This window comes from Chaetodon auriga, chromosome 13 (assembly GCF_051107435.1).
Source record: "Chaetodon auriga isolate fChaAug3 chromosome 13, fChaAug3.hap1, whole genome shotgun sequence".
NCBI classification, from domain to species: Eukaryota; Metazoa; Chordata; class Actinopteri; order Chaetodontiformes; family Chaetodontidae; genus Chaetodon; species Chaetodon auriga.
In genome coordinates, this window is record NC_135086.1 from 13,207,202 (window position 1) to 13,221,407 (window position 14,206).

The following is a 14,206-nucleotide window of genomic DNA, read 5'->3' on the forward strand; positions in this document are numbered from 1 at the left end:
TTCAAAAGAGCTCCAACAAAGGGCCTCTGTTGAGGACTCATGTCTCAGTTTGGCTCTTTTTTTTTTTTTTTGCCTGAGCGGCCGATTTTCCAGCTGTGGTGCTTCCAGTGGTTGTGTGGAAAAAAGTGCTAAGATTTCTTGTCTCTCCTCTTGATCAGTGTTGGATTAAATTACTGAAGGGGAGCTCCATGTTTGTGATCGCTTATCTGCGCTACCAAAGCTGAGGAATCCAGAAGGAGTGCTTGCACAGATTACCTTTGGATGTTTCACTTGTAATCCTACATTTGCGATTTATACTCAATGAGCACAAAAGTAGACAGAAATAGTAGCACAGTGCAATTGAACGGACATGTTTTTCCCAAAATGTCAAATTATTCCTTTAAAGGATCAGTTGACCTGAATCAAATAGTTTTGGTTTTCATTCTTGAGGTTGTCTGCTGCCAAACACTGATCCATTATTAACACCGATGTCTGGCTCTTCCTTTTCACGGTGTGCTGCTTTTTTCTCAACTCTGTCTGTTTCACAAATCAGCTTCCTGTGCCAGAAAGATTGAAAATGACAAAAACAACAAACACTCAAAGTCTTCATTTAACGTTGATCAGATAACTTTTCTTTTTGAAATATAATCTTTGATGATTACAGTTTTTTTTTAAGCTTTCGTCTGACTCCTTGGTTACACCATCAGCTCCAACTGGACTCTGCTATAACTACCTCACATCTCACTTTTCACTGTTTCCCCCTTTGCCCCCTCTCGTAGATATTACTACCTTGCATTTCGGGCTCACCAGATGCCCGAGACCAGCAAAGAGAACGCTGTTGCCATTCTGGAGCGGGCCAAACTGGAAGACTGGGTACTGGGTACAACAAAGGTAGTGTGATTATTGCACTAAAACAAAAAGAAGCAATAAAGAAACATGTGTTTGTATCACACAGTTAACCTAATATATAATTGTATAATATAAGAAGTGTAACATGTATGAAAACATGTATAAGACACTGGGGTCTTCTGACCTGGGCTAAACGTGCTGTCAGGTTTTTCTGAAGTACTACCATGTGGAGCAGCTGAACCTGCTATTGCGAGAGGTGATAGCTCGGGTGGTAGTGATGCAAGCGTACACTAAAGGCTGGCTGGGCGCCCGACGTTACCGAAAAGAGAAGGAGAAGAGAAGCCGCGGGGCCATCATCATCCAGTCAGGTACGCTGGTGTCAATTAGACAGTAAACAGGAGGAATTATTCAAACTTAAGTCAAAAACATGCAAATGAACGGCAAAATCCTGATGTATTCTTTTATCAGGTAATGATGAAACGGGTGTAAATTTGAGGCGAATGTGAGCGTCGGTTTCTTGATGACCTCCAGTGTATTATGTGCCGCGAGTCTTCATGAAAGAGATGAGTTTGATAACCACAGCTTGACCTACGAGGGTTAAGAGCAATGCTTCAGAGCAGACAATAAGACCTCAGAGAGTTCAAAGGGATCCATCCCTCTGCCACCTGGTTTAGCAGTGTTTTGAAGTGGGATCTTGTGTAGTATGTGCAGTCTATTTTGTTTCACAGAGGCAGGTCAGCAATGTCTTCCACACACACATACACACACACACACACACACACACACCCCGTCTCTTTCTCTGTCTCTAGCCTGGAGGGGCTATGTTGCTCGGCAGAACCTCAAGCAAGTAAAAAAGGAGCGGGAAGAGGCCGCTGTCCGCATTCAGTCAGGTAAAGAAATGTTTACATTTTCCTTCTCCGTCCATTCAAGTGCAGACCTCTGGAATTTCTCCTGTCGTCCGTGTCCTGTAGAACTGCGCACCACTTTTTCATACACTTTCAAAAGGACTGAGGATAAAGGCCTGAAAACCTTACATCTTTGTCAAACACCTTTTTGATCTCAATGAGTGGCCTACGAAACATAAATAATTAATTAATAATGCATAAAGAAAAGCTTTTGAAAGTTTGGGCAGCATTTGGTCCCCATGTTTCAGAAGAACAGTGCATACTGAGATCCTTTTTTTCCTTTCATCTCTTTCCCAGTAAAGGCAAGAGAGGGGCTTATCCCTTCTGTTTCCTCACGACTTCCTCTCTCAAATTCCTGGCCTATTACACAGCTCTCACATACCAGAAACAAGATGCCTTTTTATACTGTCAACCTTTTCATCTGAAATGTAAATTAATTCTTACTCAGTGTGCCTTGACGAAGATCAAAGTGGGCACATTAACCTTCCCGGGTGCCCCCCCCCCCCCTCTCCTTGGAGCCTCTCACTGGAGGACAAGGGAGGGTGCCAAAAGGGGCAGGAGAGAGGAGGGCAGGGGGAGGAGATTTGGCATTGTTTCCCCCAGCTCTCCTAAGGGCTGCCCTCATCTGGCACATGGAGCATCTCAGTCGCCTGCACACCTTGTGTAAATGTCCTCCATTAAAACTCTTGTAAATAACGCTGCAGAATGGGTAAACATGGTTTTGGTGTGAGGAGAGCTTCTCTGTCGCCGCCGTCTTTCTCTTTTGAGAGATGTGTTTGTGTGTGGCCGCTGGGGTTCGGGGCGGGTGGGGGGGGGGAGAGAGAACCTGAACCTGACATAAGTGGGGCCTCAGCCCCCCGGCGGAGCACTCCAGCACATTCACATTGTGTGTTCTCTGCAGCTTATAGCCTTTGAGGTGGGCTGCATTTGCATTCTGAAAATAAACAGATGCCTTTCAAATGTATGAGCCTGGTGGCTTCTCAGATCTCAGCGGGGCCTGGGGGACATGCTCACCATCGATCAGATTAGACCATGCAAAATAGAACCGTGGCTCAACAATGTACTTGAGCTTTCTTTTCCTGCGCATATAATTTTACAAGAAAAACACAAAGCCCGTTGATGGAGTAAGTCAGCAGGCTCCGTTTACCATCCATCTGAGCGCAGTATGTCTCAATAATCACATGATGTTTTCCCTCTGCTGCACTCTGCTCCTTATATAGATGCTGCACTCATTTCACCTCCTCCAAGCAAATGCAGTGCTTTTAATACAAAGCTGTTGGGGTGCTTCAATGAATCGTTGTAAACTGTGTTAATTGCAACAGTTACGTTCAATAGCAGCCTCGGTGGACTGTGTGTATGTTGTTTAAATGATAACAGAGGGAGGGAAATGGTTTTCTGACCACGTGAGAGCAAGTCTGACATTCATATCCTGTGCAGCCTACAGGGGCCATCGGGTGCGCCGGGACCGGGGACCCCAGAGGCACAGATGTCACCCTGAGGCTGCAGGAAAGACCACCAAGGAGGAGCATACGGGGTGAGCTTTGACACCTCTTGTCCTTCAGCGTCTGTCCTCACTGAAAGGGTATTTTCCTGCCGTTTGCTTTTGGTGATTTCTCGATCGTTTCTTCTTGCAGACAATAGGCTTCAAATATGACCTAATATGCCACCATTAGAGATGGCGTGTTGAGCAAGAGGTCTCACATACCTGTCACATATTAAGCCCTGCTGGACGGGCTCCTCTTGCCCTGTAATGTACTGAAGTGTTTCAAGCAGAAGAGAAAGCTCCTCCCTAAGCACCACCTCTTTCAGTTTTATAAACGTAATAAATATCTTTCCACCAAGATAGCACACTTGTCTGACCACAAATGGGGTTGGGCGCTGCACTGGTCTCCAGATGTACAAGCTGAAGACTGTGTTTATTCAGCATATGGGCAGGCCAGTCATTAAGAAAGTATGTGCTAAGCAGGAGAGCAGCCACCGACTGAACAGCAGCACACATGGTGTCGATGGCGGCTTTTAGCTCCGTGTTTAGCTTCTCTCTGGACCACAACTCACACAAATCAGTTATTACAAATTCCCTAATGGTAGCTTTGAGATTACATACTAAAAATGTGCCCAAAGGGAAAAGTATTCCAGAATGATTTTGGGTGTTATGAGATTTTTTCATGTACAGTAGCTCCAAAAGAGAGCGCAAGGAAATTAGGATAATGGCAAATACGTGTGCTTTGCCTGTCAGCGCACATCTTAAACCAATTCACATGGAAATCTCAAATCATGGGTGACTTTTGGTCAACGCTGTGCTTCTCTCTCCAGACTCAAACTCCAAAATACTAGATTTACACATCTGAAAATGTTATGCTTGTTGTATACTCGAACCGAGCGGAGCCTCATCTGGGATTTTTCTCTCCGTGTTTACAATCATATTCCTTGGTGAGAAAAACTTCAAACCTCCACTTAACAATTCTGTTTAATCAGTGTTGGAATCTCTCCATATAGATTTATTTTGACATGATTTGGCCCATTTTCCTCCTGTAAGATCTATGTTCTCACCTACATGCTGTTCTTTTCCCTTTTGATATCCCTCCTCTCTGCCACGCATGAATTCTGTGTTTGCATCCAAACAGCAGAGCCTCCAGTTGCATCACTAAGTCCAAACTGGATGAGATTTTGTTTTTCTAGACTCAAAGCATGACTGCGACTGGCGTGCAGCATCGCGTTTGCAGATGTTGTGTCTTTCGGTGTTTTTTTTTTTTTTTTTTTAAATAATGCAGCAGAACACAGAGACGTATCTCTGTCTTACTCTCTGCAAATTGCATAATCACAAACCAAAGCTGATTTTTCCCATTAAAAGAGGAGACAAATACAAATCATCCTCAGCTCTGCATTACTATCTAGTAACCGGGCTGTCATTGCAAGTAAGAAACTGTTCTTTGTGTCTTGCAGGGTAAAATAAAGGTTGAATGAAAAAAGAAATGCATGCAAATGTGTTGTTCTGTGACAGCTTCTGTTCATTTCAGTTAAAAAAATGCTTCTTACTTTCACAGGTCGAACAGCCCAAAGAGCAGAGAGGCACATACAGACCACATACGTAGAGGAAATGTAAGTAACAGAATATCAATGAGCATTTTCTTACGCCTGACTTTAGCCGTGTATGTAAAAATGCTGCTCCTCTACAAAGCAGCTTTAACCCAGATTATTCTTTGGGAATTTTTTGAGTCCTTGAGACAAAAGAGTTCTCTTGCTCCAACCTCCATCTCAGCGGAGAAGACAGGGTGGTACGGGAACGAGAGAATCAAAAGGCTGGAAATTCACGGCTGAGAATAAATGCTCGCTCTTCCCTGAGGTGATTTGTCTTTGCGCTCCTCTTTCTACAGATGTTAGACCCCTTTTTTAGTAAAGACCTGAGGTTCTTTGGTAGCACTTTGATATCCTGCTCGGATTCAATATGTGAAATAGAAGAGCCACTCCGTGACTTGGAGCACATCACAGTCTTTGAAGTCTGATCCAATTTTTGCTGCTCACCATTTGATGTTGAAAGGATGAAATGAGGAAAATGTACAGTTTTTGCCAGTAACTCTGCTGAGCATATGTAAGATTAAAAAAGCAAAATCCTTTGGAGGATGTACTTAGAAATGTTAAGCAGATTAATACTTTCCTATAGCTCTTTTATTCAGAGATAAAATTAAATATGAGAGGAAGTCTGTATGAGATGTTTTTTACCCTCACAATTAAGTCAGTGTGGTGCTGTTTGCTAGGAGGTAGGGCTAGTAAAGGGGGATATGCAATTGCATTAGCATTTGATTAACATTGCAAAGCACATTAATGGGTTTGAGTTATATGAGTGCCAAATTGTAAATTGTAAATAAATGAATACAGCATCTACATGACTAAATTAAAAAAACAAGAAAAAAACAAAACAAAACACCACATTGCATGGCTTGCTTTAACTTGTGTCTATTTATCCGGTACTTTCATTGACATTGCTCTTCTGGGTGTGTTTTTTTTTATGCCTCCTCTTTCAAGGTTGGCCTCGACAGCCGAGACAGACAAGTGAAAGACATCAAGAGAGACAAAGGCAGAGCAGAAGACAGTGTAACGAAGCCTTGCAGGGAGACAGCTAGGCTGCGAGACATGCAGTGTAAACAAGGTAAGCCCGAGCACCGAGCTGGCGGGTGCAGGTAATTACACAAAGAGACAGCAGAAATCCCGCTTTAATGGATAAAGTGCCATTTTTAATACGGGGCCCCTTTCAACCTTTCATCCCAGCCAATCCTCTGCTGCCATTCTTTGTTGACAGCAGAAAGGGAGAAGCATTATGGGTGATCATTTCTGTGGTATTTTAATAACCCAGGTCAGCTCATCATAAACGTCTCATGGCAAGTGGGGGGGCTTTGCAAGTGGCACGAGCACTTCAAAGCTTTCATTCTCCCGCACGGCGAGCCCTTCACTAAGGATCTCATCAATGACTCTAATAGACCTGCACAGTAACGGTGACAAGAAAATACACAAACCCTGATTTGTTGAACATATGTTTGGTTTGCTTTTTGCCCCAGGCAATGAATTACATTAATTCCTGCTGCCTGGAAGGCTGAGTGGGTGGCTGCGCAGGGGGCCTCCGATTACGGCCGTCACCACTGGGGTAGCTTCGGTAATGGGTGCCTGGCCCTTCATTAATGTTATTAGAGGGGTATGAGGTAAGAGACGGAGGTGAACTAGCATTTAGCAGCGCGTCTGAGAGATTACGGGGATTAGACATGATAATGTAACACAGACAGGGCTCTCTAGCGGGCCCGGGATTAGTGTCAGCATGCCACAGCAGGTCTGGGTTAGATAGCGGCTAATTCGGTAATGCTGCATACAGGTGACCCCCGCTCCCAGGCATCACTGCTGCTGAAGGGAGGCAGTATTTGATGAATTTATAATGTCAGAGTGATTATGGAGGGAAACGCTGCAGTTAATGCCAGCATGGGGGCATTTTTCTCAAATGTACGTTTTGTCCCGTGTCACCGGAGCTTCCAGTCATTCTCGAACACAGAGAGTTTTGGAGTAACAGCTCAATTATTCTCTTGTTTTTGTTGTTTCTTTGAAGTCTGAGATGAGGAAGTAGAATGGCTCATTTGATGTGTAAAAGTCATTCCTCCCCTCCAGCTTAAAATTTGTTTAAATATACACCATTTAAATGTTTTCATTGCTGGGAAACCTTAAAAGTAGAGCTTTTGAACCATGAGATGTAGCACTACTGCTGCTACTATTACTACTTTGTACTGTATCACATATTGTCACCAAGCTTTTTAGCTTACAACCCCCCGTATTCAGTCTGTGGCCTCAGTGTAGAACTGAGTTATGAGCTGCTTAGGTTGTTTAATTTGAAGGATTTCTAGAGGCATGGAGGTCTGAAAGTGTCCATTTTTCACAAGAAAAAAGCAAAACTATGAAAAAAAGTCAGAAGAGTGAACCTGACTTTGCGCTTTTCTTTCATATCCCTTTGATCATTGTGATTTCAGCTGATAGTTAAAGAGAATTTCAACATGTTTCCAACAGAAGTCAACTTGTTTTGCAAGAATTTTCTAGAATTTAGTACCAACAAAGAAGAAAGCAGGTTGCTGCTCAGGAATTAAGAAAAATTAAACTTGATTTACAAAAAAGTGGAAAATTTTCTCGATGCACTGGCATATGTTTCCCGTGTTTTAAGAGCATAAGACTTCACGGACTCACATTACAAGCAGAAAGTACTTGATAAGAAGAAGATTTTTCAAGTGATCTGTTATCTTGGGGGACAGTTTGGAGGGTCCTGACCCTTAAACTGGGAACCACTAACTCCTAAAATAATCTCATCGGCATCATTTATTGCAGTGAGTCAAACACTCTCTTTCACTTCTTTTTGTTGTTAGTTAAATTAAAGGGTCTCTGCACTGACTGAATTAGCCTCGGGCACATGAATAATAATGTCTCATATCTGACGGTTCAGTTATATTCTATTTAAATGTCCTCTTCCTCTTCCGCCATGGGCTTTACTAACGCTTTACTTATTTTGTGTGGCGAGCACACAGATTTCAGGTATTCATAGCCGCCCCTTTTCCTGCCTCGTTTGTGTTCCAAGGTCTGCTTGTGGCTCCAACTTCTTTCAGGAAACCCCATTTGAATATGTTGAGGGAGGCCACGGTGGCTCAGGCACCCAGGGCACACTTTGATCCCCGCAGATCTGAGGGCCTTTTTTTTTTTCATCCCGAGGTTGAGCGAGTCATGGAAGCCTTGCCCTGCCAGATGTTTGGAGACCAGGCTCCTTCCTGTGTCTCATCCTGCTGTCGCCTCTGGTGATCGCGTCGGTTCTCTTGGGCTAGAGCTCGACCTGGAGTGTTTCAGGACACCAGCGTAGAAAAACAGAAAATTAGCCATGGAAATCGAATTACCCCACCCCTCCAGACACTCGCACACACTCTACACCCTGCTCCCATTAATGCCAAAACACCGGGGCATGACCTGGAACCTCTCAATGTGTTTGACGGACGTTGGGTCTTTTCTACGTGATTTAACAAAGCCTAGTGCTGCAAGTGACGTGCTCAGCACAGTTTTTTCTTTCATGTGTGAAACAAAGCAGACCATGGGGTGAGAAGATTTGGGTAGATGTCTGCTTCGCTGTATATCTGACACCAGGCGAGGCAACTATTCTCACTCTTTAGCAAAATACCCGCAGTGTTGCATTTTATGGTGGGAAGAGAGCATTAAAGCACTTTGTACTCGGGGCGCTCTCAGATGTCTGCAGCACAAACCTTTGATTTCCCATGTTTTGTCAGTGAAAAAGTTCCACATGCACGGTGCAGTCGTGTAAGCTGCACACTCAAGGCGATGTCACCTCTCGTCACCTGTCTGCCGAGTTTGAATATTAATACAACATGTTTGGAAATGAGTCACAGAGGCGTGTGCAGAAAGAAAGCCTTTGCTAGCAAGCAGCAGATACGATCAGAGTGCTGCTTATGCTCCTCAGCGTGGTAAACAGGATGGTGCTGAGGATCAGTCAGAGCTGACTTTATGGTTTATGAAAGCTGAGCTACTTATGTTAACAGGCTTTTTGAAGATTATAGTTGTGGTAAACATACATGTCAAGAGAGAGACAGTGATAAAGTGGAGCCACAACACAGAGACCAATTACCTCTGCGCCTTGGAAGAGAGTTAACCTGGTCGTTTGAAGCGATGAGAAAAGAGAAAAATGAAGGGAGTAGTTGAAGTTCATGTTGATTTATTGGTAATAGTTACGTCCCCTCGGTGCATAACATGGTACAGTCAATAAGAATTGATTTTGTTTGTCGCCCCGAGCTGTCTCTGCGCTTTATAGCTGCAGCCGAGAGAGCTCGTTGGAAATGTGGACGCTGTTTTACCCACACTGAGGTCAAACCCACACTCACCAGTACATCTCACTTTCCTCTCTTCTCACTCCCTCCCTCAGCTCTTAAACATCTTCCCACATGTCCTCCCACAAGGTTTGCAGCCACCAGGTGCTGCTCCACAACCCACCACCACCACCACCACCACCACCACCGCCGCCGCCGCCGCCACCACCGCCAAAGCAGCAGCATCACCATCTCAACATGCATCTGCCAGACAAATGGTCCACCCTCTCCGTGTTCTCTAGACAAATACGCTCCCACCCTCTCGCTGTCTCTCAGCCTTTTGATTGATCTGTCTGTCTCCACATATCGCAGCGTCTCAACCGGATGCCTTCAGTTTTAGGCAAATTACAGGCTCGACGTAGCGGCAGCAGAGATTTGGAAGGGATAGGAAAGACTCAACTTAACGGAAGGAGTTGCCTCTGTCTGACGCTACCTACGTAATCCTCTTAATGTCAGTGGGAGTAGTTAACAGGATGTACTTCCAAACTACTCATCATCACAATTCCAACAGAATAATCTCCTCAGATGTAAAATCAAGGTGGAAAATGATGCTCCAAGTTCTCTGTAATTTCGCATTTGGATTGACTCATTTGATGTAGTTTAACAAAGTTTTTTTTCTCACTAGTTTGTCACTGTTGTTGACAAAATACAGTTTTAAATCATTAAATAAACCATATTTTATCTAATAAAATTACGAGGGATCCCACCGATCAGCAGAGAAAAAGCTTAATGCCTTTCATTTGCATATTTAATCTATTTTTGGCTTGGCTTCCTTGTCATTCATGTCTCCCTCCTCACTACTTACTTTTTACTCATCCTGCCAGGTCACAGTTATAAATTACTTATATTATGTGTCTGACAAATGATTGACTTCCACAAAGTATAGAGATTTTTTCCTCCACACAAACATTTCTTTTGGAGTCAAAGTTCCAAATCTGCTGTCAGGGGAAATGATTGATTTCAGTGTGAAAAATTGGTTGTAAGTAACAACATCCTCTGCTTGCATTAGTGAAAACAGATGCAGGAACTTGCTCTTTTTTTCGGCCTTATCTGCAGGACTTGACCAGTTTGTCTTATAATTTAAAGCATATGAGTTGCTATTTAAGAATGATGTCCAAACTGATGAGAGCGGTAATAAATCTCAGAAGCTCTGAGAAGTTCTGGAAATCCTCTTTAACTTCAGATATCTGTGTGGAGTCTTTGTTTGCAACCCAGGAATATTGTCTGTGTTCCTGTGCACACATGCATGTGAAGGTATGTGTGCACAAGTTTGAATGCGTGTGGGTTTATGTACCCACGTGTGTCTGTGCGTGCGTGTGTGTGTGTGTGAGAAGAGGCAGTTGTGAGGTAAAGAGAGGGGTCTGGGTTGCACATGCCTCATTTAGACATCAAAGGCCCCTGCTGATGATTTTTCCTTATAATCCATGCCTTTTGGTGCCTCTGCTCCCTCCATCTGAATAAACAAAGCCCAAGTGGTTCTCTGTGGTCTGGGAGAAGTCAGGTGATAGCAGCACATGATTTGGGAAGTAAATCGATACATCTCTAATTTATTCCACTAAAAATCCCTTTTAGCAGCCCTTTTATGTTGTTTCTGAGAAGCATTCTGATTTTCAAGGGATTTCAAAGTGGTATTTAGAGATGTAATACGAGTCATCTGCTGCTCTTTGAAAATGAAAGAAACACCTATCTCAAAAAGAATTCCAGCCCTTTTTATCTCAAGAAGCAAACATGTACAATATGTACATCTCTCACCGAGAGGAGCAAACTCTGCTTGGCTTTCTTTTGATACGGAGAAATCAATATTGTATGAACCGTGCTGCCTCTGTATTCCCAGTCGACCATTATTCCTCCCCACCCCAAACAGCAGACATTACCCATGATCATTTAGCAAACCCCCGGTGTGAGCCACTGTCTGACCCCTTCCCAGCCCATGTCCAAGCCGTGCGCTCGCATGCCAGAAGCCAGTTTGGCAGTCTCCTCGCCTGTAATATCTGCAGGAGCAGCATTCCTCTGGGGCTGGCCTGGATCAAATGGCAGTGATTTCCCAAACAGAGAGATGGGCGGCCTGACCCATCCTCTGATCTGCTGCATGCTCTGATCGCTGCAGGTCAGAATGGATAGATGGTGATGTGTCGTATTTTGGGCTCCAGATCTGTAGCGGGTCGATCCAGCGGCTGAGCAATTTTAGGAAAACATCTAATTGAGATCTCAACCAAATTTGGCACTTGTGATTTAAAATGCAGTTATTTTCTGTAAACTCAACCACAGCTTTGTATTATGTGGTCTACATAGTTTTAAACAAAATATGATCACACCAACCACAACCACAAATGTATGTTGCGCATACAATAATAGAAACAGATAAAATAATTGTTTGTGATTGTTCTTTCTTTTTTGTTTTTAGCACAAGACAGTCAAAAGACAAGGTCGGTTCAAGTAAACTTTTCCGTAAAAACAAGAATAAAGGTCTACAGTCACTCTAGCGGTTCTTGTCATGCTGTACTTAGGCATATTTTTCTTTGAGCTATATGCTAACATTCCCGTGTTTAGCGGGTATTTAGTGTGTTCACATGCTAATATTTGCTAATTAGTGCTTAACACAGAGCGCAACTGATGATAATGTCACTAGTTTTGCAAGTATTTTGTCATAAATCAAAATATTGAACCAATTAAATGTTGACCTGATGATGGCGTTAGATGAAAAGAGGATCAACAAAGTAACTGTAATTCATCCTCCAGGGATCATGAATGTCTGCGTAAACATTTAATAACCATCCATCCAATGGTTGTGGATGGATTTCAGCCTGTACCAAACTGCTTTAATGACTTTCAGCCCGACAGCAGATCTCATCTTTTGGCTCCAGTGAACGCATTTAAGAGTCAGTGCATCACTGTCTTTAAGATAAACAACACATAAACAGACAGTGCAGCCTGTTTTACAATATGATTCCGTTCGTTCAAGGACGTAAGGATTTGTTTTTCGTGATTGAGTGCTTTGATGCAATTTCAGGGGAATAAAACATTTGCTTATCAAATCCATTTCTGCATCATTAGCAGAACAATGTCCTACATACAGACATTGTTTAACTAAAGGTGCTGCTTTGTTTTCCTTTCACCACAACATGTCATAAAGATGCAGTAGCTTTAAGCAGCAATGCTGTACGATTTATCACAATGTAATATTTAAACCTAAGTGCTTTTGATGCAGCCAAACCAAGCTCTGTCCAAATATCCTCAAATATTCAGGGGTGACAAGGATTCACACAGTGGACTGTTAACACCTCTGAGGCTGGAGGAGATAAGATTCACGGTAAAAGTTAGCTAATATCTCAGAACTGACAGGAACTTTCTGGGCATTTACAAAGTGTGACTTTAGTAAACCTGTGCTGGTTTGAATAACATCAAGAAAGCCGAGGAAAGATGGGGGGTGGGGGTGTGTGTGGGGAGCTTGCTCTTTGATGTATAGGATTGAGATGTGATGAGGTCTGTTCAAAGTGAGTACAAAGTAGTGTTAAGATGGAAAAAGCAAATGCAGCTTTAGTCAAGGTAGAGAAGCCGAGGTAGCAAGAGATGATGAAGAAATGTCCTGTCTCACCCAAAAACGTAGGCAAAGAAGATGAAACGTTATCTGACATTAAATATAGATGCTCCCTTGTAAAGGTGTCTTGGCTTTAAAACACACTTTTGTAACCTAGAAATTTTGAAGCCCAGGGTGTACGGCAGCAGAAGACTGCAATAAGCCTCCGTAATTGTCTTATGTTTGAATAATAAGTCATTATCTTTAGTAAGTCGTCAATAACATTTCACTTTCCGTGGCGCGATGAATAATTCATTCTTCAGTACGCTGTTTTGAACAATCAGGGGAAACAACTTTACGCTGCCAAAGATTCAGTTCATCTGCTGGAAGAGAGGCAGCAGAGAACAGAGAAGAAGTCCTTCAATGGGCGGGAATGTGAAAGTGTAAATTACTTCTTACTCTGTTTAACAGATTAGCCACAGCTCACATTTGTGGCACTGGTTTCAGGAGGAAGTAGGAGGGTGAAAATCTACATCTAGAGTCCTGAGGATCTGCTGAGTCAGTGTAGGATTTTCATTCATCGGTGTGCAAATGTTCATTTCATAGGCCAGCGAATGGCTGTCAGTTCACTTTAAAGGGTCAGTTCATCCAAATCGGCACAAATCAAATTCTGTAGTCCTCCATTGTGCGGGGCTGCCACTCACATCTTATAGCTTCAACGGTTAAAAACAATCAAACAAACTGATACTTCTCATGTCTGCACATTGGATTGGTTAGCTTAGCTTAGCTTAGCACAAAGACTGAAAACAAAGGGAAAGAGCTAGCCTGGTTCTGTCCAAACCCAACACAGTCCACATCGCAGCGCCCCTAAAGCTCACCAGTTAACCCAACTGTGAAAACATCAAGTTGTGGTTTTACTGGGGTCCAAAAACCAAGATATAACATGTTAATATGTGAGTTTTATGGCTGATGGTGGGCTGATTTATTTAGTTCAGGCAGAGCCAGGCTAGCTGTTAATCCCTGTTTCCAGTCTCTATGCTAAGATAAGATAATTGGCTGCTGGCTGTGGGTTCGTATTTAAATCACAGATATTAAAGTGGCATCGATCTTCTCATCTAACTCTAACACCAGTCCCAAAATGGTAATTTTTTTTTTATTAGCACACTTTAACATCATATCTGTGTTTGACCAGCACCTGACTGTGTTTTGCTGCTGTGCAGTGTTTCCACCTCTCTCATTACTTACTTTGACATCACAGTTAGTTTCAGTTGCAGTACATTAAGAAGCAGCTCTTGACCCTGATCTTGTTTATTGGCAAATAATTAGTTCCAAACCAACAATATTCAATCTGGCTAATTGCAGACTCTACGTTTGCTCGTGTACTCCAGGAAACTGTCTTCAGCACAAAAACAGCACCTTGTAAAAGACTGAAAAAGCTGAAACAACCACTCTGAACAACTTCCTCATTAAACTCCTTGTGAGGAGACAAGCCTCCAACCACAGCACGACCGACTACTTCTTCAATTACGAGATACATCGGTGTAACTCCTCCCTGAGACAAAGTCTGA

General features: G+C 43.0%; 1 protein-coding gene across 4 annotated transcripts in view; it reads left to right on the forward strand.

Moving 5' to 3' along the window:
- Positions 1-14,206, forward strand: part of myo3b (myosin IIIB) — a 62,884-nt gene that overhangs the window by 40,832 nt on the left and 7,846 nt on the right. For all 4 annotated transcript variants that reach the window (XM_076747048.1, XM_076747050.1, XM_076747049.1 and 1 more), the window contains 6 exons: positions 759-870; positions 1,034-1,196; positions 1,638-1,718; positions 3,171-3,267; positions 4,778-4,832; positions 5,757-5,880. In XM_076747048.1, the coding sequence (XP_076603163.1) occupies positions 759-870; positions 1,034-1,196; positions 1,638-1,718; positions 3,171-3,267; positions 4,778-4,832; positions 5,757-5,880 (632 nt within the window). The remainder of the gene's footprint in view (positions 1-758; positions 871-1,033; positions 1,197-1,637; positions 1,719-3,170; positions 3,268-4,777; positions 4,833-5,756; positions 5,881-14,206) is intronic.